The following is a 25,833-nucleotide window of genomic DNA, read 5'->3' as shown; positions in this document are numbered from 1 at the left end:
TATGAAGGAGGTGTATTTTTTTTTGGGTCAAACACAACCAATAGCTAATCAATGTAAAATAAGATTAAAGAAAATGAGCATCCATTAACTACATTTCTTTGTAATATTGGATGTATGTTTTCTAATATTGGATTCTTAAGCTATTGGAGAAGAAACAATAAATAGAAGTGGCTATAACCATAAAAGAGGACCACCTATCATAAAACAAAAATAAATAAAATTAAAGAAAATAAACATTCATTAATGACTGTTTCTTTGTAATATTAGATTTCTTACTCTAATATAGCAACTACTTTTTGTGTTATTTACTATATATTAAGAAATCAAATAAGCTTTAATGAATTATGTAGGAAGAAACATCCAATAATGACATTTATGTGTGAAATTAGATTTCTTACCTTTTTAATAATTGCTTTTTGTGCTATTAACTTTATATTAAAAAATCAAATAAAATTAATTATATATTAAAAAATCAACTAAAATTAAATGAATTTTGTTTTAAGAAATCAAATAAAATTTACTAAATTGTGTTTCAATGTAAGTAAGAAGGAATATCTATTAATAACATTTTTTATTCTTGGGCCATTGCTTTTTGGATTTTTGAATTTATTAATAAAAATCAATTTACAAATTACTATGTAAATAAGATAATAAAGGGTGTCCCGAGAAACCAAAAGATAAAAACTACCCGAAACCCTAGTAATAATGTTCCATCATGAACCAAGAAAAATCAACAATAAATTTGTTTATAATAATGCCTCTAACACGTATGCACATTCTGTCGTTTCCGTGACAAAAGTGAAAGGTAGGTTTGGAATATTTCAATCAAGAAACCTCCTGGAATATGCCAAGCAAGAAAAAGAGTCTCATGATGGTGGAACTTTTAATTATTTCGAATATATTTCAAGCAAGAAACCTCCGGGAATGTTCCAACCAAGAAACCTGTTACCTTACTCGTTTTTTTGGGGGTTGTAAAATAACATTACAATACTGGTTGAGATACGGCACATCCTTTCCACCCATAGTGAGATACAATACTCGTTTGGCTCGGATTCTGCTGCAGCTTCTTGCTTCCAGTTTTGGATAACCGCCTCAGCTATTCATCTTATTCATTGTGTCAGCGGTTCTTCTTATTTTCAGTCCATCCATTCATCCCATTCCGCCTTCTGCAATGGCAAACCTATCCACCCCACCGCAACAGAAGGGCGATGCTTCATCGTCTTCTGCCTCCACCTCTTGTCCCCGATATGATGTTTTCATCAATCATCGGGGGCCCGATGTTAAAAACACCTTCGTTAGCCATCTCGACAAGCGCCTTCGTGAACATGGATTGTGGCCGTTTCTTGACAGGCCTGAACTGCAGGCCGGACACGACATCAAGTCTCAAATCGAAGCCGCTATTCGAGTGGCTTCTGTGCACATTGCGATTTTTTCTCCGACTTATGCGGAATCGACATGGTGCCTCGACGAACTAGTCCTTATGCTCAAGTCCGGGGCTCCCATTGTTCCAATATTTTTCAATGTCGAGCCTTCTGAGGTCAGGTGGAACGACAAAAACGGAGCATACGGTAAAGCCCTGAAAAAACTCGAGCAGAAGACAAGTAGCGACCCTCAAACTAATGGAGAGAAGGCACGCCACGACTCCGCTACCATTCAAGGCTGGAGAGCTGCTCTTTCTCATGTCGCAAATCTGAAGGGTTGCGAACTGAAGGGCTTTAATGGGTAAACATTTTTAACTATTTCTTGTCCGTTTTAGTTCCTTGATTGGTATTTGATATTAATTGAATTTGATTAAGTGAAGGAGCTAAAGTTATTAGGTTAACAGTTGTAGTTTAGGGTACTTTGAATCAGTGACAGACCTGTGGTATTGAGTATATCCTATTACATGCGACCAAATTTGGGGATTTCCCATGTCACAAGTTTTGGGGATGTTCTGATGTTTCCACCATGTGGTTTTTTAGATGTGAGATTGTTATCCTTATTCCTCAACCAACACTTCATATTTACCCAGGCGTGTCTCATTGGTTATTCATCCAGGAACGAGCAGGAGCTTCTGGATGAAGTTGTGCGAAACGTATTGAAAAAACTTCCAAAAACACCACTTTTTGTGGCTAAATATCCAATTGGTTTGGATGATAAGCTACAAGACTTTGAAAGTACAGTGCTGTCGCAGCAGGGGCAGGAGCGTGACGTCCAGGCCAGGGTTGTGGGAATTATAGGTGTTGGTGGTATTGGGAAAACCACTTTGGTGAAACAGATCTTCAACCCTAGGTGCTCTGAGTACGATGGATCCTCTTTTTTATCTGATGTTAGTGAAACTGCAGCTAGAAAATCTCTGGTTGATTTGCAAATGAAGCTCATTAAGGACTTGACACACAGGGATATTAAAATTGAGATTGTGGACCAAGGTGTGATAATCCTTAAACGTTACCTAACTTGTTGTAATGCAATGATAGTTTTAGATAATGTAGAGAAGGCCGATCAATTGGATGCATTCTTACCAATTAGGGATGTTCTTAGTTCCAATAGCTTGATAATAGTTACCTCTCGGGACAAGCATGCTCTCCTATGTTCAGAAATAGCAGATTCATCAATTTATAAGCTCACCGGGATGAATGGAGCACACTCCCAAGAGTTGTTCTGCTCATATGCCTTCAATCAGCCACATCCACCACCAGGATTTATACATCTGGTGGAACGGTTTGTAACGGCCTGTGATGGATTGCCGTTGTCATTGAAAGTTACTGGGGCTCTTCTTTGTGGAAGAGATGACACATATTGGAAAGATCTATTGAATGATTTTCACAAGATACCACCCGCGGACATACGGGAAACGCTCAAAATTAGTTATAATTCACTCGACCAAGAGTACCGGCAAATATTCTTAGATATGGCCTGCTTTTCTATAGGAGAAGATATGGATACATTAAAAAGAATATGGGGAGCGGTGGGGATTTCAAATTTAGAGAGCAAGTGTCTTCTGGAACTGGACAGCGGAAAGCGGATAAAAATGCATGATCAGGTTAGAGATATGGGAAGATATACTGCTGCGGAAAGATCAATGCCCCATCGTCTTTGGTGTCACGCCACGAACAATAAAAATATTGATAAGTTATTTGAAGAATCGTCGTGGTCTGTAAGTGATTCAAACATTCTTCTTTGGGTCAAAATTTTTAAAGTTGTTTTGTTCAACGCAAGATCTGTGCCCTGGATACTATCATCTTTTATTTTTATGATTGAATAGGTCGCAACCGAAGTTCGCGGGATTTCGACGGTTCATCGTCTAGACGGTTTCGATTATCGAGTCGGTGTCCGTTCAGAAATGTCATGGTACAGAAGGCGTAGTCAGGAGCTGTTGGAAAACTGTAAGCGGGCACTGTTCAATACAGACCGTTATCATGGTTTGCGAATTCTTGCAAGTGAAGATTATTATGTAGAAGCTATATTGAGGAGGGTGCGGTCACCACATCTCATATGGCTCCGCTGGTATAAATGCCCCTATTCTTCCCTGCCTTCTTGGGTTCCCCTGGAAAATTTAAGAGTTTTAGAAGTGAGAGGAAGCAGATTGAAAACCTTGTGGCAACAGGAATCTCAGGTACGCAATTTTGCGTGTTTATACTTCTTTTATTTCAACCTCAATTTGTTTGTAGATGAGAATCATCTCGAAATCTTTCTTAGAGTGGAAATGTGTACATTGCAGCCGCCTCTCCAGTTGCGAGAGTTAAACATCTACTCTCCCGTTTCAGATTTTCCAAAGTCCGTAGGACAACTGAAGTACCTTGAAAAGATTGTTGTGGATTATGATGGGACTGTCCAACTCAAAACTTTGCGAGAGGAATTTTGTTATATGCACTCTTTGACATACTTGGTTTTAAGACATTTCACAAGAATGAGATCGTTGCCTGATTCCCTGGGAAAGCTAACAAATCTTCAGCACATCGATTTGTCTTATGCTACCAGTTTGGAGATGCTGCCTGATTCCATCGGAAAGCTACCAAACCTCCAGTCCATCGATTTGTCTTATTGTTCCCGCCTGGCGAAGCTGCCAAATTCTTTTGGGAATTTGACTCGGGTCAAACGTCTCTCTTTGAAGGAATGTAGGAATGTGACCATTTCCAAAGAGACACTTGGAAATATTACCACGCTGGAATTCTTGGATCTTTCATGTTGTTCCGAGGTGAAAGAATTGCCTCCCCAGGTTGCACATCAACGGTTCTTGGAAGAAATATATTTAGTGGATGCTGAGTTAAAAGAATTGCCAAGCGGTATCGGTGACCTATGCAACTTGGAGGTACTCCATTTAGGGGACCGTTTGTTGGAAGTGCTGCCATCTTCCCTCGGTTCCCTCAAGAGCTTGAAGGATTTGCGGGTGAGCAATTGCCCGCGATTGAAATGCTTGCCGGCTACTTTTGGACGGTTGACTCAACTGACACGGTTGAGTTTGGTTTCTTGTGGGATACAAAAGTTACCACAGGATATTCTCCTGCTGAACAATCTCGAATACTTTCGCATAGAAGATTGTCCATTGGGCGAACTTCCATTTAAAACAGCAGAACGAGAAAGAGAAACAGTAGCAGCGTTGAATGAATTGGACGACTCCAATGGCAAATGTATCTTTGGTTTGGAGAGGCTCCGGAAATTTGAACTGGTTAGTGTACAGATAAGGGAGGTAACCTTTCCTGAAGGAGTTTGCCGAAACCTTAAAAAACTTCGCTTGTCTGGCTGTAAGGAATTGAGGCAGATAGGAAGGCTTTGTGGTATCTATGATTGTGAAAATGTAAAGGAGCTCACCAGTCCTGAAACGTGGACATCATCTTTGGAGTGCTTGTTTGTGAGTGGATGTAGTAAACTCAAGAGCATACAAGCGTTAGAACACCTTCCAAACTTTACAGCACTATATGTTAGTTATTGTGATGAGATAGAAGTGTTGCCATTTCTGGAACATCTGACATCTTTGTATGTCTCTGGATGTAGTAAGCTGAAGACCATACAAGGGTTGGAACACCTCCCAAACCTTAGAGATCTAGATGTTAGTTATTCTGATGAGATAGAAGTGTTGCCATCTCTGGAACATCTGACATCTTTGTGCTGGTTGTGCGTCTCTGGATGTAGTAAACTGAAGACCATACAAGGGTTGGAACACCTCACAGAGCTTGAAATGCTATTTGTCGCTGATCTCGCTGAGATAGAAGAGTTGCCAGCTTTGCAAAATTTATGGGGTTTGACTGTTGAGCGATGTCCCAAGTTCAAGTGCATGCAAGGGTTGGAGCAGTTCAGAGAGCTTCGACGTTTAACTGTTGCAGAATGCGGTGAGATAGAAGAGCTGCGAGGTGTGGAACATTTAATGTCCTTGCGAATACTTAGTGTAAGGTACTGTCCCAAACTGCAGTGGCGCGGGAGAGTACTGGAGCAGTTGCGCCAACGATTGAAGGAAGATTTCACATATGTAAAAGAAAGCAAAATCAAGAGGCTGTGGTCCGCTATTTCTGGAGCGAGAGAGTGTGAGGGGGATAGAAAAACAAAAAAAATGAAGAGCATGTCAAATTAAGACCATGGTATATTTTAATCTTTTATGTGAAGCCTTATTGCATTTCTCTCTGTTTTCGTGGCCTTGCTTTTGGTGGGTAGTAAGTGTGGGAGTATTGGGTTCATTTAGTTGTTAGATTTTAATTATGGCATGGAAGACATTGACATTGTTGAGGTTAGATAGATGGCAAAACTTGGAAGCTCCCGTTCGAACACTTCCGTGGTTGTCAAATTCTATTTTGGTGAGAAGTGTTATTCGTGTGAATGGCATTAAAGAACGTGGGTTATATAGGTTAATGTTAAGGTTGTTGGGTTTTTTTTTAATAATATTAAATAATAATTATTATCATTTATCGTATTTTTTTAATAATTATAATAAGTTTTTAATAATTTTAATTTAAGTATGGGTAATTATTAAGAGGATGATAAAAGTTAAATCTGTTGGAATATTTATGTAGTATTCATAGTTAAGGATTAAGTTTTTATATCTCTAAATTAGTTATGTTCATTTAATTGATTTAGCTTAAATTAAATAATTAAAAAATGTTATATCAACACATGTCATACTAGGCATGGTATTGATAAACCATGGTATTGTAAAAAGAATTATTTACAAATTCAAAATTTCCATGGTTAAGAATATTGTTACACGTATTTTAAAACAAATATAAGTTTAACTCATATATTGATTATTTTTATAATTAATAATAAATAATTTAAAATAAAATTATAATAAAGTTAATTTTTATAATTTCAAAAAAAAATTGGCAACATGTGACATATAATGGTGTAAGTGTTTTGATTTTTATCATGGATTGAAGTCTATTTGTGTTTACCAAACATTTAATTTATATGATTAATTGGCAAATTTAATGATTAAAAACATGTCTTTTTACAAAAAGTTGAGTTCAAGTTTGAAGAGAGACATATTTTAATAATCAAAATCTTTACATAATTTTAATTTTATGTTAAATTTTTATTTTTTTGAAAAGACTTTATATAAGGTCATCATCATGCTCAATTTTTATAAGATGAAAATAGTTTAATTTTTTATTATTTTTTATTTATTTATTAATGATAATGTGAATAAACACTAGTTTAAGCACAAAGAAACTAGTTTATTTTTTAATTAAAAATTATTTTCTCATTAATAGTTTGTTTTATGTTATAAAACAAATAAGTTGATTAGTTTGAAACAAAGGTTTTATTATTGTCATTATTTAATCACTTAAACTGGTTCATCAATGTGGAGCCACCTTTTAAGAAATAGGTAACTAATAAAACTTATAGAAATAGTATTTTGCAGCTTAATGTTATCCAATCAAATAAGTTAAAAATTATTAAAATAAATCATTTTTAATGAAAATTTTTAAATCAATTTTAATGAAAATTATGATGTTTATTTTTTTATTTTTTCTATAATAATATTTCATTTATTTTCAAATCAATTCAAAATATTTAAAAGTAATATTTTCATAAATTTTAATGGGTTTCTTTTCCTTGTTCTTTTTTTCCCTATTTTTAATTTTTTTAGAAATTAAAAAATTTATGTTAAACATAATTTTATTTACAATATGTACAATTTATTTAAAAAAAAAAGAGTTCTATTTTCATACAATTCCGTGGCTAAAAACACAAATATCTTGCTATTTAGAAATGAAAGCATTTGAAATAGTCTTTGTTCGTGAAAAGTAATGATCATATTCTGGATTGAATAAACAATGTCTGAGATTGATATTCTAAACATGGAATTGAGTATTATAACTTGTGTATGTTATTTTAGATATAAATGTTAAGATAAATTGATAAAAGTAATATATTGGTGTAAAACTTAAGAGAAGATGAATTAAAGAACTAAAATTATTGTTCAGACTGAATAATGATATATATATATATATATATATATATATATATATATATATATATATATATAAATATAAATAAGAGTTTAAAAAAGCATAATGAATAACCAATATGATTAAGTATATTTTGTTTAAAGGTAATTATTCATTCATAAAAAGAGATTACATAGTGTATTGTCAAAATAAAAAGAGATTTAAATCTTCTCAAAATCAAGTTCATGTGAATAGGTAATGTTGTAAAAGAAAATAGTCCATGTATATAGTGTTGTCAAAAACTTTTCAAATAATAAGTTTTAAAGAAAACAATAATTGGAAAAGGAGTAGACATTCACATGGATTTGAACTAGTGAGTTTTAAGCATGGAGTGCCTTAACAATACACTCATCTGTGAATTCAAAGTTCTATGGGCCTTGTTTTTCCTCTTTAAGTTCTATTGTTTTTTAATTTTTGACATTTTTGTTTTAATTATTGTTTCCACTTTATTAATCACCATTGTATCCAACAATAAATTGATATAAACATAAAATTTGAATATATTACATTTTTTTTTCCTATAATATTATAAACTAGCAAATGGGCAAATATTTATATAATTAATGCAAAGTAATGATCAAAGTGATTGCTATAGTCTTGCGGATGGATAGGGACTAATAATAATAGAGGAGACATAAAGATTGTGATTTCATACATAAAGTGATGAATTATTAAAAATATAATAATAATTGATTTGTTTTTCAACCATTTAAACTAGTTATTTTTGTATTAGTTGATATCAAAGTTAGCTTCCTTATAAGGGATATGTTTTTATCATTTTTTAGGTTTCCAAATCTATTATATAGATATGTTCTCTTATTTTTCAAACTTATATGTCTATTATGTGGGAACCATTGTCTTCAATTAAGAGAATTTTGAGGTCTAAAATGGGTCTCCCAATAAAAGTAATAAAATATGATTTATGAAATTTTAAAGAAATAGAGAGCTTTCTTTTTAAATCATATTTTCAACTTATCTCTTTATAAATTTACTCAAATGTGAAGTGCATCCTATGAGTGCCGACTTTGCATATTTTAGTGGACCCATAATTATTTTTTTTTGAAAATGCAAGTAAAAAAATGTGATTTCAGACAATTTTTTGACCTCAAAATTCTCCTAATTCTTTTTCAAGCTTCCATAACCATTATAGGGATATGTTCTCGTTCTTCTAGAGTTTGTATACTTATCACAAAGATTAATCATATTATTTTGATGAAGGGGAAACATAAATAAGGGTTGACTAAACTTTCAAGGATGGTATTCATGTCATAGGATATCCACTGGATGAGTTGATCGACCCTTCCTCATGCATAATATTTCCATCAAGATGATGAATGGGAATATGTTAGTTAATAACCCTTTGTTAGGCATAATATTGTAATCTAAGGGGTCATAGGGAAGGGTTGTTTAGGGGATGATCTTCTCTTTAACCAATATCATAAGTCCTTGACCAAAATATTTTCATTATGTCGGGGCACTAAGTGTGTTCAACTAACTCTTCCTCAAATCTAGTATTGACATTGAGGGAGACCTAAGGGGAGATTTCATTGACCATTAAGCATAATACTGATGTCATAGAAAATTCGAAGGTATGATCATTAAACCCTTTTTGATGCATAATATACACTAAAGGGAAACTCAAGGAAGGATCAACCAAATTTTTCTTGATCATAGTACTTACATCATGAGGAAGCATGAGAGAAAGGGTCAATTGGCCCTTTTTAAAGGCTTAAGCATTTCATTAGGGGAGATTGTAAGGAGGGGCAGACCAACCCACCCTTGTGCATGGCATTGTTTCATAGAGGATCCCAAGGTAACTATCAACGAACCCTTTTTAATGAATAATATTAATTGTTGAGGGGGACAATGTTGAAGGTTTGATCATTCCTTCCACAAGCATAGATTTTTCCTTGTGGGGAAGTAGCGAGAATAGACGATTGACCCATCTCAAGCATATATTCTCATCAAGGGAGTAATAAGGGAAGGGTCACTCTATTAATATCCTAATCCTAATGTTCTAGACATCTAAATTAATTGTTTTAGGATTTAGTTTATTCTAGTTTATTTGTCAATTTGTTGAGAGGATCTATAACTTAATATGTAAATGAGACTTATCACACTCACTGAATTATAAGATTGGTTGATCTCTTAGAATTTAACATAGAGTTAATTAATATCAACTAATTCTATTTTCATGTGAGGTTCATAAGCTTTTAGCCTTCTATTTTCTTTGCAACTATTTTTTTCCTTATTTTATAAAATTTTGCATGAAGGCATTTTTTCAACATGGTATCAATTTCAAAGCCATGTTGAATAATATGGGAAGGATTGGTGATGTATTGAGGAAGTAGGAAAGTATCCACAACATCATCCTATATCTCTCCAAATTCAAAAGTAATATTGAGGTGATAAAAAAAGATAATAATTTTTAGTAGTTAAAAGTACAATATCAAATATATTTTGATCTTGAATCTTGATAGATCGTGGTTTTTATTAGATTTACCTTGTTTGTCAAGTAAACAAGTTGTAATCTAATTTTTATTTATAAAATTTATGGTTTTTATATTGTATATTTCATTAAAAGCGTTTGTTGCAATTGTAATGCCATGAGATCTAAGTCTAACACTGTATTTTTGGTTAAAATCCATTATTTTTCAAATTTATTAAAGGGCTCATATTGTATAAATTGCTTTAGATATATTTATAAAATTTCACAATGAAAATGATAACATTGTAGATATTAAATTTTTCTCTAAACTCCATCCATCATTTTTGGTTAGAAATCTACAAATTGTTGGACAAAAGACCACATTTGGGGGGGCGGGGGTAAATCTGAGAGAAAATTTACAATTTCACGACTTTTATTTAACAAACAAATATACAATAATAATCCATAACCATTTGCAACATATCAAAATATAGAACAATGCATCATAAGGCCATCATCACATCAATAATACATCAGGAAGCCATCACATCAACAAAAAGAGACACACGTTTTACATGGAAACCCATATGGGAGAAAATCACAAATTCTTCTTCTTCTTATGCTTCAATTCATTACATAGATTTGTAGGCACCAAAGTACTAGAGGTACACACAAAAAATGTTCAAGTTGATACTTGTGGTAGGCTACAACCTGATTGAAACACCAACCTTGAAAATGTGCAAGTAATAACTCATTGAGGCTACAACCTAATTGAGGCACCAACCTCGAGGATGAGAAAGCTTCAACTTGCTCTAGGCTCCAACCTGATTGATGCATAAATCTTGATGTTGAGCAAACTCTAACCTACTCTAAGCTCCCAACCTTAGTGGAGGCACCGGCCTCCTCCTTAAACCTCTTATGGACTGCATTTTAAAATCTTTCAAACTAGGTCCACATAATATTCAAAGAAAATAAATATTTAAAGTGAATAAGTTGATGCTATCATACTACTGTGTATGCCTTGCCATACCCTATCAAAACTCTGCTTCAAACTTTTCACTAATATGGTCACATATGACTCATCTTAGAACTTACTTCTGCCTTAAAATCAAAGCCACTTTAACATGCTCATAGGCCCTCAAAGATATTACATAGATTTCAATCATAAAAAATATATCAATGAGGTTTTTTATGGCCTTAGAATGTCCACCTTTGAATGCTGATTATTGTGCCTCTTCCAGATTCTAATTTGGCTCAAGAATGAGCTCAAAAACTCAAAATAACCATTTAAAACCATATATTAAATTAACAGTTATACAAAAAGTCATGTTTCATGTGTGTTATACATAATAAACTTTTTCTGGCATCGACGCGATAAGATGCACACCACTGGTTGCTTAAATATTCAATAAAATGAAACTCTAGTGGGAAAAAATAATTAATAAAAATTGAATCCAAACCTCACAACCTGATTGATTGAACCTGCACCTTCCAATCTACAAAATAAAATGCATACCAACTATGGCAGGTGATAGTGCTTAGTAGGCCATCTTGGCCAATGATTTTGTTATTGTACAATTAACTTCAAATTGAAGAGCTAAGATATTCGATCCCGAGCCACTCCACATATGATTTAGAGTTTAACATATACAATGTATCAATCACTTATAGCGATCTCAAGCTAGTGTGTTGATTGGGAGATGTTATATGTAACATATACAACGTGTCTACCTCTACGTGGCTAGCTCCAATGTATGTTGTAGCATTCAATGTGACTTTTGCTTCACCGTTAAACAAAGAGTTAGGGATTTAACCTCGAACCACTCCTTGTATCAATCCAATCGATCTGATGTAACATATATAATGTGTCTGTCACCACATAGTAAGCTCGATCTGTTGTAATATATACAACATTTCTATCACCATGTGCCCAACTCCAACAACCTAGTGCTTCACTGTGTATTCATATGTGGCATATGAAACCAAATCTTCCTCAAACGTTTGCAATACCATTCAAACCTGGATTACTATGTTAGATATCAACTGAACTAGGGTTATGTTAATGAGCACATTGTAGTAATAAAATAACCGATTGAATGATACTCAACGAACTAATGAATAATTTTAGACCATGGTTACTTGCCTTCGAAAGAGAAAGATTTTTGAACAATGCTCGGTCTCCACTCAAAACCATAACTTTTTAAATTCGAACCAAAACAATATATAAAAAAATTTGTTACACAACACACTTCACATGATTGTTTTTCATAGCCCAAAAATGAGGGTATATATAGTTGATTTGTGGTCCAAGGGCTTGATAGGGCCAACACCATTCACTCCATTAAACAATATTGTTAGTTCCCTATAATACCATGTAGCCCCCATATTGTTATTGTTACACCCCATAGAATCCCACTATTGTTATTTTTGAGCCCTTACATTATTATTGTTATGTAGGCCCTGATTATATTGAGGCCCCTTAGACTCCTATATCTACCAATGAGGTCTTTCCATTTATATCATCCAAGAATTGTTCATTTATGTGATGTAAAGGAGGTTTCCCCCTCGAAGAGGCTTATTTTCAAGTCCTCGATCTATCTTTTCTTCTATTTTGTGATCTGGTTACACAACATTTGGTATCAAAGCCTTGGATTGTATGGTTTTGTTGCTTCAAATAGGTCATATTGGAATTTTCACTATAACATTATTTCTATGAGGCTTTTGGTAAAGTGGAGCAAAAATCTTGGTGAACTTAGTGTAAAATTTCATATATTGTTTCGCTATATTTTATGATTTATATTCTAATGAAGTTAGGGTTTCTGCATGCCCTTGAATTCAACCTCAAACAGGTGACCTAGGGAAAATCCTCATAAATTTCTCTGCGAGCATCAAATTTCAATTTTGTAAAAATTTACTGAAATTGCACGAAACATAGTTTTGCATGTATCAATTTCAGAGCCGAAGGTTGTGTTGTGCTATTCAAACCACATCCCCCCCCCAAATTTATTGATTTAATAGTTCATATTCTATTAATAAATGGGACCCTTTATTAAAACTCCCCCAAGAGAAATTTAGCACTTAGGTGCTTTCTTTTATTTTTTTAGAAATAAAGCAAGATATCAAGTCAAATCCATTAAAGACTAGCAATTCTCACTTTTTTCGCATATTGCTGGACCAAGTGTGTCAAAAGTTAATTAACAACCAAAATCTGTGAATTGCGATGGAAGGGATCACCACATTTAACTTAGGATATTATTAGACTTTTCATTCAAAACTAAGACTTAAGGTATTCATTGTAAAATGAAGCACTTATCACAATCACATATTCGCTTTCATAAAGGACACAACTCACAAAGCATGTCGTAATATGCGAAATTCGATATTGCAGTAGAGCGAGCCAATACCTATCGCATTGCGACACTTTACTTAAAAGCCAATCTTATGAACTGTAAGAGTTTGAGAAGTGTGATAGAACCCATACTCGATAAAACAAATATTATAAACTATAAGTTGACTTTGGCACTTAGTAAAAAAACACTTTATGAAGTAATTATTCATTTAGGAAAAGTATGCTCTAAACGATAAAGAATGTGCCACTCATCTCGCATCTCACAGAATTCTAAACAACTCTGGAGAAACGCGCAACCAAAAATGTGATAGTGCGATTTACGATATTGAGATAATCTTATTGCAATCGCAAAATCGACATTTTCGCAATTTAAACTCGCCACCTTAAAGTTTTTCCCTTCCCATTTGCGATGTGGTAGTTTAATGAGTAATAAAGGCAATGATAAGAGACCTTAGTGGGTAGTTAATAAGTTTAATGGCATTTATGTTAAGAGCGGCTTGACGTGATACGATATCTTTTCATTTGTGTTTTGAATAAAAGCTCCTTTCTTGTCACCTTTTGAGGTTAACTATATCATTTAATTCTCACTGTCATTCTCACTTGTGTTTATTTGATAACTTCCATTTGCTCCATTTCAGGAAACCTCTGCAGAAAACATTGTTAGAAAGAATGGCAAAGAAGGGAAAGGTGACTGCATCTGAGAAATCATACATGGTACCGCTTTTCTCTGATACCACATGCAGCAAGGACGGAGGAACCACGACATGGGAGGCCATGTATAACTTGTTAGAAGAAGAGCAACCTAGGCCACTGGTAACAAAGGCCACGGCTGATGCTTAGCAGTCATCTGACACCTCCTATTTCAAAACAACATGTTCATTCCTGCACCAAATAGCTACGAGACCAAAGATAATACCATACACAAATATGGTCAAATGGGTAATTGATGAGGTAGATATCTCAAATAGAACCTTCAAGAATAAAAGGAAACAAGTCATGGGGTCTTTCTCACCAGATAGCCTATGACTAATGTACCAATTACTAGAGCCTCAAAAGCTCAACAACAAAAAGTTCCTTGAGCAATTCGCCAAAGAGAATGAGGACCCGTCATATGTTATGCAAACCTGAAGATCAAGCGGAAGCAAACTCAAACAGGATAAAACTGGTATGTACTCAATGGCATCCATTTCTCCCCCTCATAGTTTTGTAGCAGCAACGATATGTAGGTTATCGGTAGACCCGATAGCACCAAATTTTCTATGGAATGGCTCCCATTAATAGATGCAGTAGGTAATGCAATGATTATGAACTAGGCTCAAATTTTATCAGATAATTTGGCATTAAGAAAATTGTGGAATATAGAAGGAAAAGAAGTCATTCATTAAGGAATTCCCCCCTTTCTTTATGGGTTCTTTTGTTATGGATGCAATTTGTTTTAGTTCTTAGTTTTTGAATATGGGATGGAAATAGATTGTACAAAATCCGCTTCCTATCCATATATACCATAAAATTTTGTGGGAACCCCAATTCCACCCCCATTTTTATAAAATCTATCAAGTTGTTATGCTGCCTATTCATAAAGTAGTTTTTGATAAAACAACCCCTAGGTTTTCTCAAGAGGCCAAAGTAGATACCTTGCCAGTAGCCAAATGGTTTCGGGAAAAAACATTCACCTATATTAGAGTTTCTGGTAGCATTGCTTCTTTGCATGTCCTCCCATTTTATGTCCTGTTGGTGCCTCGAAAATCGCTGCAACAACATTGGGGAAACCACCCGGTCCGGACCTTAGTACAGCTCCTTTTCCGTTTGGAATAGTGGCTCCGACTGGGGATAATGGGACCAGTTTCCCAAAAAATATAAGTAAACGGGATGGATGAGCGACTTATAGAATATGATGGCGATAAGTAGATAACTAAAACTATCAGTGAAATATAATAATTATAATCTAATCCCGGGACTTATCGATTTTTAAAGTGTAGCGTTTGATAATCTATGCTTCAAGAAAGGCATATAGATGACTCTATCGCTAAAACATAGATATTTAAATCATTCAAGATTGCTCTGCATAAATAGTTATGCAGAGCGATAACAGCGAATTACTACACTCTGTCATTCATATCATTGTTACATGCATGATTAAAGGAAAAGGCATATCACAAAACATCCAATAGTGGAATGAAATGGAGATTTGCTGTTACAGCGCATACATGTATTCAACAATAGCAAGAAATAATAACACAGCAATTCATATAAAAGGAATGAATACAGATGCAGATAAAAGTACCATGTAAGCTGCTTAACACTCCCATATATTAATCGCTACGTCGCAGTCCTTCCTTCAACTCAGAAAGCATTCCAAACAACAGACAATAGTGCGCAATTGCATAAAACAACTTTCCCGTTAAATTAAGAACAATTGGTCGAGTTTCATAAAAGAATATAGGCTGAAGCACAGTAGTGCAAACTTCAGCCTTTAAGTCTGTTACAAAATTTTACGACCCTTTCTAAAAACATGAAAGGGTCTATAAATACTAAGCTAATCTAAATATCTAAGAAACTGAAATGCTATTAAATTGGCATCAATTAATATTTCTCCCATCTTCCTTGGCGATCTGGCAGTCGGCGGCAATGATTCATCAGGTAGGCTCTTTGCCTTTAAACCTGAGCTGACATATCGCCAGCATTGGCTCTACTTCAGGAGGTTTGTTGAGGCGCGAACTGAGCTGGGCACCATATGTGGCATCTTGAATATCGGGGATTATGCATCTGAGAGCATCTGTTAAACACTTGAGGGCCGACCTTTGTGTGTGTGGCTTGATTAGAAAGAGCCAATATGCCTCGGAAGTCAAAGTATTTACTCCAGCGATTAACCTTCCCTTTTCCTCCAAGTCATGATAACTTGTTTGTTCAATCATGTTTGTTGTTGTTATGCTTCCCGGTGTACACTGGGAGATCATGTTTGCCAAGTAGAGTGTTTTGTTGACTAAATCAACCATATTGCTGGCAATCAATTTACACCTCGAAGCTGCCCTTTCCGCTTTCATCACTTGAGTGTGCCATTCCGTGAAGAGTATGTCCTTGTATGTCTCATGGATTCTGGGCAAGTTTGCCGCTTTCCCCACATCAGAATCTTGCCAATCAAGATATGTGACTATGGTTTCTTCGGCCTGATCTAGCTCATTTCTGGCCTTCTCTACATGTTGAGATACTGCTGTAGTTAGTTCGCATAATGGTTCCGCCTCAGTGAGTTGTCTGCATAGGAGCCTAATCTGAGATATTAATGCGCTATTTATTTGAGATGCCTCGGCTCTGAAATCCTCCACTTTCTGGGTGCCCTTGATGTCTTCAAGCTGCGCTAACAGTTGAGCTATTTGCTCGTCCTTTGATTTCATCATTAGCTCATTCGCTGTTCTCAACTGTGCCAATGCCTCCGATAATTCTTTTTGTTTCTGGATCGCGCTTTGGTCGATCCTCTACTTCTCGGTCTGCAGTTGCTGGGTTAATAAATTGTTTTCTTGATGTTGTGCCAGCAACTGTTCTTCTGCCTGCGCTGCCTTGTGCTTCGCCTCGGTCACTTCTGCCTGTAATGCAAAAATCTCCTGGTCCTTAGTCTTCAATAGAAGACTTACCTCCGATGCCTTATCAATAGTCGCTGCAGAATAAGCTCCCGCATACTGCGACAGCTTTGTTAGGTCATCGGAGGGGTCCAATTCCTCCTTCCATACTACATTGCCCGTGACTGTTTGCTCAGGAAAGATAGAAGGTTGATCAAGCTTTTGTCTCTTCCTTGATCGCTTAACAACTGCTCTATACCTTGGGCTGTAGAAAACATCCAGGGGAGGAATATCTTCCACCTGGAGAACAATTTGATCGGAAGGGTCTTTAGGAATTACCTCAACATCCTTGGAATTGGGTGGGCCGCTGGTTCCACTCAGAACCTGAGAAGAAGTGATATCTGGTGTATCGCTTGTTTTGGAGGTGTTTGTATCTTTGGAGCCTTCCTTTCCACTGATAATGGAATCGAATTGCTTCCATTGCTTAAGAAATTCGGGATCAATGGTGGTCTGTTCATTCTGCTCTGTTCGGGACTCACCCCGCTCTTTTTCCTGTTCTTTCCTTTGTTGCTCCTCTAATTCTTTCCTTTGTTTCTCTTCCTGTTCCCTTTTCTGCCTATCTGCCAGTTCTTTCTTTTGTTTCTCCTCTTCTTCCCTCTTCCGCTGTTCCTCTATCTCTTTCTTCTTTCTCTGTTCTTGATCCATTTGTGCTTTCTGCTGTTTTTCTATCTGTTCTTTCTTTTGCCTCTCTGCTTGCTCTTTTCTTTGCCTTTCTGCCTGCAGCTTCTTTTGCCTTTCCTCCTGTTGCTTCTTTTGTTCTTTCGTTGTAACAGGAGGTTGGCTCGTCTGTTGCCGACCAGGCTCGCTTGAAGAAGTCGTCGGGGTTGTTGACAGTAAATCTAGAGGCAGAGTTTGCAACCTCTGCTCTCTAAGTTTATTGAACTCAGTTAACCCCTCATCATTGTATTTCATCCTAGCAAGCTCTTTAGCATGACCTATTGTTTCGGAGGCAACGAACAGGTCATCAAACATATCCTCTTGATGGTCAATTTTTGTCAATTTGGCCTGTTCTAATGCAGTGTAAGCAGTTTTCCTTGGATCATAGAGTCTGTTTGGGATAGTGGCCAGGGATAAAGCTTGCATCTTTGTTGCTTCCTTTTCCACATGCTTGAGATCATGCAGAGTAAAGACACCAATTCTTAAGGGAAAAGAGAGCCAGCCCCTCTTCTTTTCTTTCTTGAGAGTTTGTGTAACACTCTCAGCTATAATCTGATAGGAGATTTCTCGTGCTAACAGTTTGTCTGGAATATATAAAGGGAGAACATGCGGATTGGCTTGGCTCCCGAAAACCCTAACATAGGTAAATTGCTCTTCTCCGAACCAACTTGCTACCGCTGGTAAGTCGAAGGAAGCCAGATAGGAGATTTTGGGAATGGGCCTATCAAAAATAGAATAATGAATGGGAACCATAAAACCATTGCAAATTTGATACAAATGGTCCTTGTAAGAGGACTTCCACAATTTCTGGTGGTATAAATGAATGGTTGAGGGGTCTTGGGCGGTCCACCTCCAACCGAGGATGGGAAACTTAGAATTAAAACATAATGTATCCAAAATGTAAGCACTATAATAAAACGGGGGAATTTTCCTTTCGGTGACTACGGAATTGGCTCTAAAGTCACGAACAGCTACGGCCAACTTATCAGAGAGAATGGTGGCCCAATCCATGATTATACTATTAACAGCTGCTTCCATTAGGGGAACCATCTCTATGGTAAAATTAGCAGAATCGTGTAATCCCCATAGCCTACACATCATAATCCGCGCATAGCAATAGGGAGAAGCCAAAGAATTGACTGAGTACTTACCAGAGGTTTCGTGCTTGTGTTTGGCCGGATTCTGCCTCCAATCCCGGATGGGATCGGATTCCACTTCATTGTCGGCTGCAAATTTCTCCAGGAAAGTCTTGTTGTAGATCTTCTCTGGCTCGGGAAAATGATACATTTGCCTTAGATGCTCCGGTTTGAACGACCCGAAAATCCTCCCATCCCTTGTGTTAAACGTTCTGTCGAGGATTGGGATTTCCTCAATTGCCCATCGCACCACATCAGTGTAGGGAAGAATTTGCTCTGAGGCGGCGACCATGGCGGTCCAGAAACCCTAGCCTGGGACCAGCAATCTCTGTGACCTGACGCGCTTGCAGACCCGGGATTCAACACTTGGGGCCCTCCTGGGAACAGATGATGGGGCCACTGCCCTTGGGCAGGGCCAACTGTCAGGTTTAGCGCTCGGGGCTCGCGGCGACGGTCGCGGTGTGAACTCCTGTCACCTGGGGCTCCCCTCCATTAGTCTTTGTTTTATCTTGGGTGGTCGCCATCCTACGGTTAACTGCCTACCCGTAACGCTCACCATCACCCGCCTTCAGCTTCCTTCGCAACCGCCGGGTTCGAACACGGGCCCTCTCATGCATCATCCGACTGACACGATGAATGAAGAGGAACTGTTAGACTATGGGGAGGACCCCATGCCTAACCAAGAAATATGGGCTCATGCCTCCAGACCGCTGATGCTGCCGCGTAGTGTTGCTTTGGGAGGAACGGCTGGCACCTCCACTCGTCCTGAGCATCTGTCGACCACCGGGAAAGACAAGGACCCGATACTTACGCCCTTGGACGGCGGCCTCGAATGCCCACCTCTCTCGCCGGCGACGCTCCAACTGTTGGGAACAAATTTGCTGGCATCGCCTTCCCTGGATGCCCCCCTCCATCAGCCTTTTCATTCTCCCATTCCCTCCCCCCTGATTCCCCCTCCCCCTGATAGCTCCCATTCCCTTTCGGTATCGTTTATGCCGCTGAACAAGCGATTGCCTCCGACTCCTGGGCCAAATCCGCTGGGTATTGGCACCTCGGCTCCCCGATCCCCAATCCGCTCTGGTTGTTTTACCACGCCCACCCCAGCTCAGTCTATTCACTCCGCACAGCAAAGCACCTCGGACCCATGCCGTAAGTTACTTCGGGAGACTTTAGCTGGCAAACGCTCGGAGAAGTTTGCCAAAGGGAGGTGCCTCAAAGCCAACAATTCAGGATTCAAGATAAACCTGGGACCGGAAGCTCCACTTCCGGATATTATGGATGCTGCGAGAAAGGTACTGGTTGGAAGAGTTCGTGGCAGGAACTACTCGGCGGAGCGGCTGAAAATGTGGGTGGAAGAGATATGGGGTCCGTTGCTCAAAGAACTTCCGGAGGTGATGGTCCTATCAAAAGGCTGGTTCGCACTTCATTTCTGTCACCAGCAATTTGCGGAATGGATATTGGGTAAATACTGGCATATCGAGCTTATGCCTGTGCTACTGAAAAGATGGGACCCTCTATTTGATCCTGATCGGGAACATCTGGGTGCTGGCCCTGTATGGGTTCGTTTACCAGGGCTGCCATGGCAATTTTGGAGCCCCTATGTTTTCAAAAGAATTGGTGACACTCTGGGTACTTATCTGGAACACGACTGCTCATATGAAAATACTGGTAAGCGCTCCATGGCACGTATATTGGTTCATATGGATACAAGGCCGGGTCTGGAGGAGGTCATAGAAATTTACCATAATCATGTCACCAGAAAACAGATCCTGGATTATGAAGGGGTTCCCTTCCGATGCCATAGATGCCATAAGACTGGTCATCTCTACAAGGACTGCCCCTTGATCTCTGGCGGGGGTAAGGAGAGCTCTCATGGGCCAAGGGGCCATCCTCCGGCAAAACCAAGGGCAGCTGCCAACTCAAAGGAGGATGAACCGGTACAAGGGGACCGGCATACTAAGGGACCAGGGGACGGTGGGAAAAAGAGATCTTCCAGGAAGTTTGCGGTGCCTTCTACTGAACCCCCACGCACCAGGTCCAAGACAGCAGAAGCAGCAGCGAAGACGATGGAGCCGGCATCATCTCATTCAGGTGCAATTTCCTCTCCTCTTTATCATCCTTCCTGTTTGAATGATTTGCATTCCAATTTGCACTCTGTCCACAGAACCACCCTCTCTGAAAGTGTCTCTTTACCCTCTATCCATTGCCCCATTGAACCCCCATTACGCACATTCTCCACTACTCCCCCTTCCTTTATCCCGGAGAGCGTCGAGCCGGCATCCCCGACCTCCTGTTTGGCCCCCGGAGGGCATCACTACCTCTTACGCTCCAGAACCATTCCTAAAATTATGGGACTGGGCACCTCCCCAGGACGGCATCGCAAACATAAGAGAGGCAGGCCTACCAAAATCTCATCTGCGAAACTATCTGCGGTGGCAGATGTGGCATCGGGTCGACAGCAAACTATAGAGCGGGCGCTTAGAGCAAATGAGCCCAGGAACAGAGTGTCCCCATGATTTGTCTCTCTTTTAACTGTCGGGGTCTTGCCAGCCCCAAAAAACGTCTGGCTCTCAAGAGGCTCATCCTTGAATCAAAATGTGATATATTATTTCTCCAAGAAACCCTCTGTCCCTCCGAATTCGCGACCCGATGTCTCCTCTCCTATCTCCCAGGATGGCAACTACACGGGGTTGACGCATGTGGTCGATCTGGTGGGATGCTCATCGGCATTAACTCTAAATTGCATAGACCTCTATCGGCTTGGGGAGGTAGGGGGTTCCTCGGCATGGACATCATCCTGGGAGAATTAGGCCTTCCCATCAGAATCCTCAACATATATGGACCCAATCAGAACAGGATTGAATATTGGCAAAAGTTCCTCTCAGCTGGACATATTACTCAGAATACTATTATTGGGGGTGATTTTAACTTCTCCTTGGGTGCCGGGGAGTCCTGGGGGCCAACTGCTCAAGGAGATCCCATTGCGGTCCAAATGACCTCACTACTGGAAGGTCATCAGTTGGTGGACATACCTATGAACAAAATACTTCCCACTTGGCACAATCAACGGACTGGGGAGGCAGCACTTGGTAGGAGGCTGGATAGATACATGATGCACGAGGCATTAATACAGAATCTTCCACTATACAGACAGTGGGTTAGCAATGGGGGATTATCTGATCATCACCCCATCCTGCTTCAAATCAGTGGCAACATTCAGAAACCGCGTCCCCCCTACAAATTTTTTGCCGGACATCTACAGGACCCTACTTACATCAAGATGGCCACGGACTTCTGGACCTCACAGCCACAGTTGAGGGAAGGGAGGAAAGCCTCGGACTTTTGTGACAGGCTTAAGAAGCTCAACAGGATGACCGAACTCTGGGCCAAACAGAAGAGGATTAGGGAGGATCAGCACCTGAAGGACCTGGAAGACAGAATTGGCCTATTAACTGATGAAAGGGGAACTGGCTACCAGACGGATGGAACTAAAGCAGACCTCAGTCATATGTTGGAGGAAAAATCGAAAATTCTTAAGGAACGAGAAGAACTCTGGCGCCTAAAGAGCCGAGCTATATGGCTCTCAGCAGGGGACAACAATACCAAATTCTTTCACAACATAGCCAATGGCAGAAAGGCTGCCAACACCATCTGGCAACTTCCAATGGAGCCTGATGGCTGGGCAACCACCCATCACCAATTGGCCAGGCTGGGGATTGCTCACTTCAATGGACTCTATTCGGCACCAAATACTGTTAACCTTCCAGAGATCATCAGGATCGCGGGCAATTTTCCAAGATTTGTATCACAGGAGGAGGCAGAGGAACTTTGTCTTCCGGTCAGTGAACAAGAGCTTGAAAGTACTCTTAAGTGGTTTAAAAAGGACAAGAGCCCAGGACCTGACGGATGGCCAGTGGAATTCTACCTGGCATTCTATGAACTGATGAAGGTCGATCTACTTGCAGTAGTGGAGGAAAGCAGAATCTCGGGACATATCCACCCTCCCTTGAACCAGACCTTCATAGCCTTGATCCCAAAGTCTGACGAGCCTTCCTCCTTCAATGACTTCCGGCCTATTTCCCTCTGCAACTGTCTTTACAAGATTATAGCCAAAATCATTGCTAATCGCATTAAGCCAATTCTATCCTCTCATATATCCGCTGAGCAATTTGCCTTCCTAAAGAATCGACATATTTATGAGGCCATTGGTACCGCTCAAGAAGCCCTGCACTCCATTAAGCACAAGAACCTGAAAGGCATCACTCTGAAAATTGACCTTGCCAAGGCCTTTGACAAAGTTAACTGGTTATATTTGAAGATGATACTTACTCACTTAGGGTTCCCTCAGAATCTCATTAAATGGATCATGGGCTGTGTTACTTCGGTTTCTTTTGCTATTCTTATCAATGGAGCAGCCTCAGTCCGCTTCCATATTTCCAGGGGGATCAGACAAGGATGCCCGCTATCACCATTACTTTTTCTCATAGTAATGGAAGGGTTAAGCAGGCTCATAGTGGCAGCAAGAAGATCTGGTGATATTAGCGGAATAAAAATCACAGAGCAGTTTACTCTCACCCACCTCTTGTTTGTGGATGACATCTTAATTTTCCTGAATGGCAGCATCAGAGACAGCACTGCCCTCAATGATATACTACTTCTTTTTTGTAAAGCTACGGGAATGGAAATAAATGTACAGAAATCTACCAGTTCCTTGATGAACTGCTCTCAGTATTGTATATTTCATTAAAAGCGTTTGTTGCAATTGTAATGCCATGAGATCTAAGTCTAACACTGTATTTTTGGTTAAAATCCATTATTTTTCAAATTTATTAAAGGGCTCATATTGTATAAATTGCTTTAGATATATTTATAAAATTTCACAATGAAAATGATAATATTGTAGATATTGAATTTTTCTCTAAACTCCATCCATCATTTTTGGTCAAAAATCTACAAATTGTTGGACAAAAGACCACATTTGGGGGGGCGGGGGGCTGGGCCAGGGGTAAATCTGAGAGCAAATTTACAGTTTCACGACTTTTATTTAATAAACAAATATACAATAATAATCCATAACCATTTGTAACATATCAAAATATAGAACAATGCATCATAAGGCCATCATCACATCAATAATACATCAGGAAGCCATCACATCAACAAAAAGAGACACACGTTTTACATGGAAACCCATATGGGAGAAAATCACAATTCTTCTTCTTCTTATGCTTCAATTCATTACATAGATTTGTAGGCACTGAAGTACTAGAGGTACACACAAAAAATGTTCAAGTTGATACTTGTGGTAGGCTACAACCTGATTGAAACACCAACCTTGAAAATGTGCAAGTAATAACTCATTGAGGCTACAACCTAATTGAGGCACCAACCTCGAGGATGAGAAAGCTTCAACTTGCTCTAGGCTCCAACCTGATTGATGCATAAATCTTGATGTTGAGCAAACTCTAACCTACTCTAAGCTCCCAACCTTAGTGGAGGCACCGGCCTCCTCCTTAAACCTCTTATGGACTGCATTTTAAAATCTTTCAAACTAGGTCCACATAATATTCAAAGAAAATAAATATTTAAAGTGAATAAGTTGATGCTATCATACTACTGTGTATGCCTTGCCATACCCTATCAAAACTCTGCTTCAAACTTTTCACTAATATGGTCACATATGACTCATCTTAGAACTTACTTCTGCCTTAAAATCAAAGCCACTTTAACATGCTCATAGGCCCTCAAAGATATTACATAGATTTCAATCATAAAAAATATATCAATGAGGTTTTTTATGGCCTTAGAATGTCCACCTTTGAATGCTGATTATTGTGCCTCTTCCAGATTCTAATTTGGCTCAAGAATGAGCTCAAAAACTCAAAATAACCATTTAAAACCATATATTAAATTAACAGTTATACAAAAAGTCATGTTTCATGTGTGTTATACATAATAAACTTTTTCTGGCATCGACGCGATAAGATGCACACCACTGGTTGCTTAAATATTCAATAAAATGAAACTCTAGTGGGAAAAAATAATTAATAAAAATTGAATCCAAACCTCACAACCTGATTGATTGAACCTGCACCTTCCAATCTACAAAATAAAATGCATACCAACTATGGTAGGTGATAGTGCTTAGTAGGCCATCTTGGCCAATGATTTTGTTATTGTAGAATTAACTTCAAATTGAAGAGCTAAGATATTCGATCCCGAGCCACTCCACATATGATTTAGAGTTTAACATATACAATGTATCAATCACTTATAGCGATCTCAAGCTAGTGTGTTGATTGGGAGATGTTATATGTAACATATACAACGTGTCTACCTCTACGTGGCTAGCTCCAATGTATGTTGTAGCATTCAATGTGACTTTTGCTTCACCGTTAAACAAAGAGTTAGGGATTTAACCTCGAACCACTCCTTGTATCAATCCAATCGATCTGATGTAACATATATAATGTGTCTGTCACCACATAGTAAGCTCGATCTGTTGTAATATATACAACATTTCTATCACCATGTGCCCAACTCCAACAACCTAGTGCTTCACTGTGTATTCATATGTGGCATATGAAACCAAATCTTCCTCAAACGTTTGCAATACCATTCAAACCTGGATTACTATGTTAGATATCAACTGAACTAGGGTTATGTTAATGAGCACATTGTAGTAATAAAATAACCGATTGAATGATACTCAATGAACTAATGAATAATTTTAGACCATGGTTACTTGCCTTCGAAAGAGAAAGATTTTTGAACAATGCTCGGTCTCCACTCAAAACCATAACTTTTTAAATTCGAACCAAAACAATATATAAAAAAATTTGTTACACAACACACTTCACATGATTGTTTTTCATAGCCCAAAAATGAGGGTATATATAGTTGATTTGTGGTCCAAGGGCTTGATAGGGCCAACACCATTCACTCCATTAAACAATATTGTTAGTTCCCTATAATACCATGTAGCCCCCATATTGTTATTGTTGCACCCCATAGAATCCCACTATTGTTATTTTTGAGCCCTTACATTATTATTGTTATGTAGGCCCTGATTATATTGAGGCCCCTTAGACTCCTATATCTACCAATGAGGTCTTTCCATTTATATCATCCAAGAATTGTTCATTTATGTGATGTAAAGGAGGTTTCCCCCTCGAAGAGGCTTATTTTCAAGTCCTCGATCTATCTTTTCTTCTATTTTGTGATCTGG

General features: G+C 38.3%; 2 protein-coding genes across 2 annotated transcripts; both read left to right on the top strand.

Moving 5' to 3' along the window:
* The first annotated feature begins 1,171 nt into the window (after window positions 1-1,171).
* LOC149266045 (toll/interleukin-1 receptor-like protein) lies at window positions 1,172-1,726 on the top strand. The gene has a single exon (XM_089406948.1). The coding sequence runs from the start codon at window positions 1,172-1,174 to the stop codon at window positions 1,724-1,726; it is 555 nt and encodes a 184-aa protein (XP_089263074.1).
* Window positions 1,727-1,751: 25 nt separating this feature from the next.
* Window positions 1,752-5,697, top strand: LOC149266044 (uncharacterized). Its single transcript, XM_089394738.1, has 3 exons — window positions 1,752-3,136; window positions 3,245-3,595; window positions 3,701-5,697. Exons 1-3 carry the CDS (start codon window positions 1,886-1,888, stop codon window positions 5,546-5,548), a joined length of 3,450 nt encoding a protein of 1,149 aa, XP_089250864.1. The 5' UTR covers window positions 1,752-1,885; the 3' UTR covers window positions 5,549-5,697.
* Window positions 5,698-25,833: the final 20,136 nt, after the last annotated feature.

Source organism: Pinus tabuliformis, chromosome 6 (genome assembly GCF_031772625.1).
Source record: "Pinus tabuliformis cultivar Carrire ecotype Pingquan chromosome 6, CPIR1, whole genome shotgun sequence".
Lineage (NCBI taxonomy): Eukaryota > Viridiplantae > Streptophyta > Pinopsida > Pinales > Pinaceae > Pinus > Pinus tabuliformis.
This window is presented reverse-complemented; position numbering and strand designations above follow the sequence as displayed.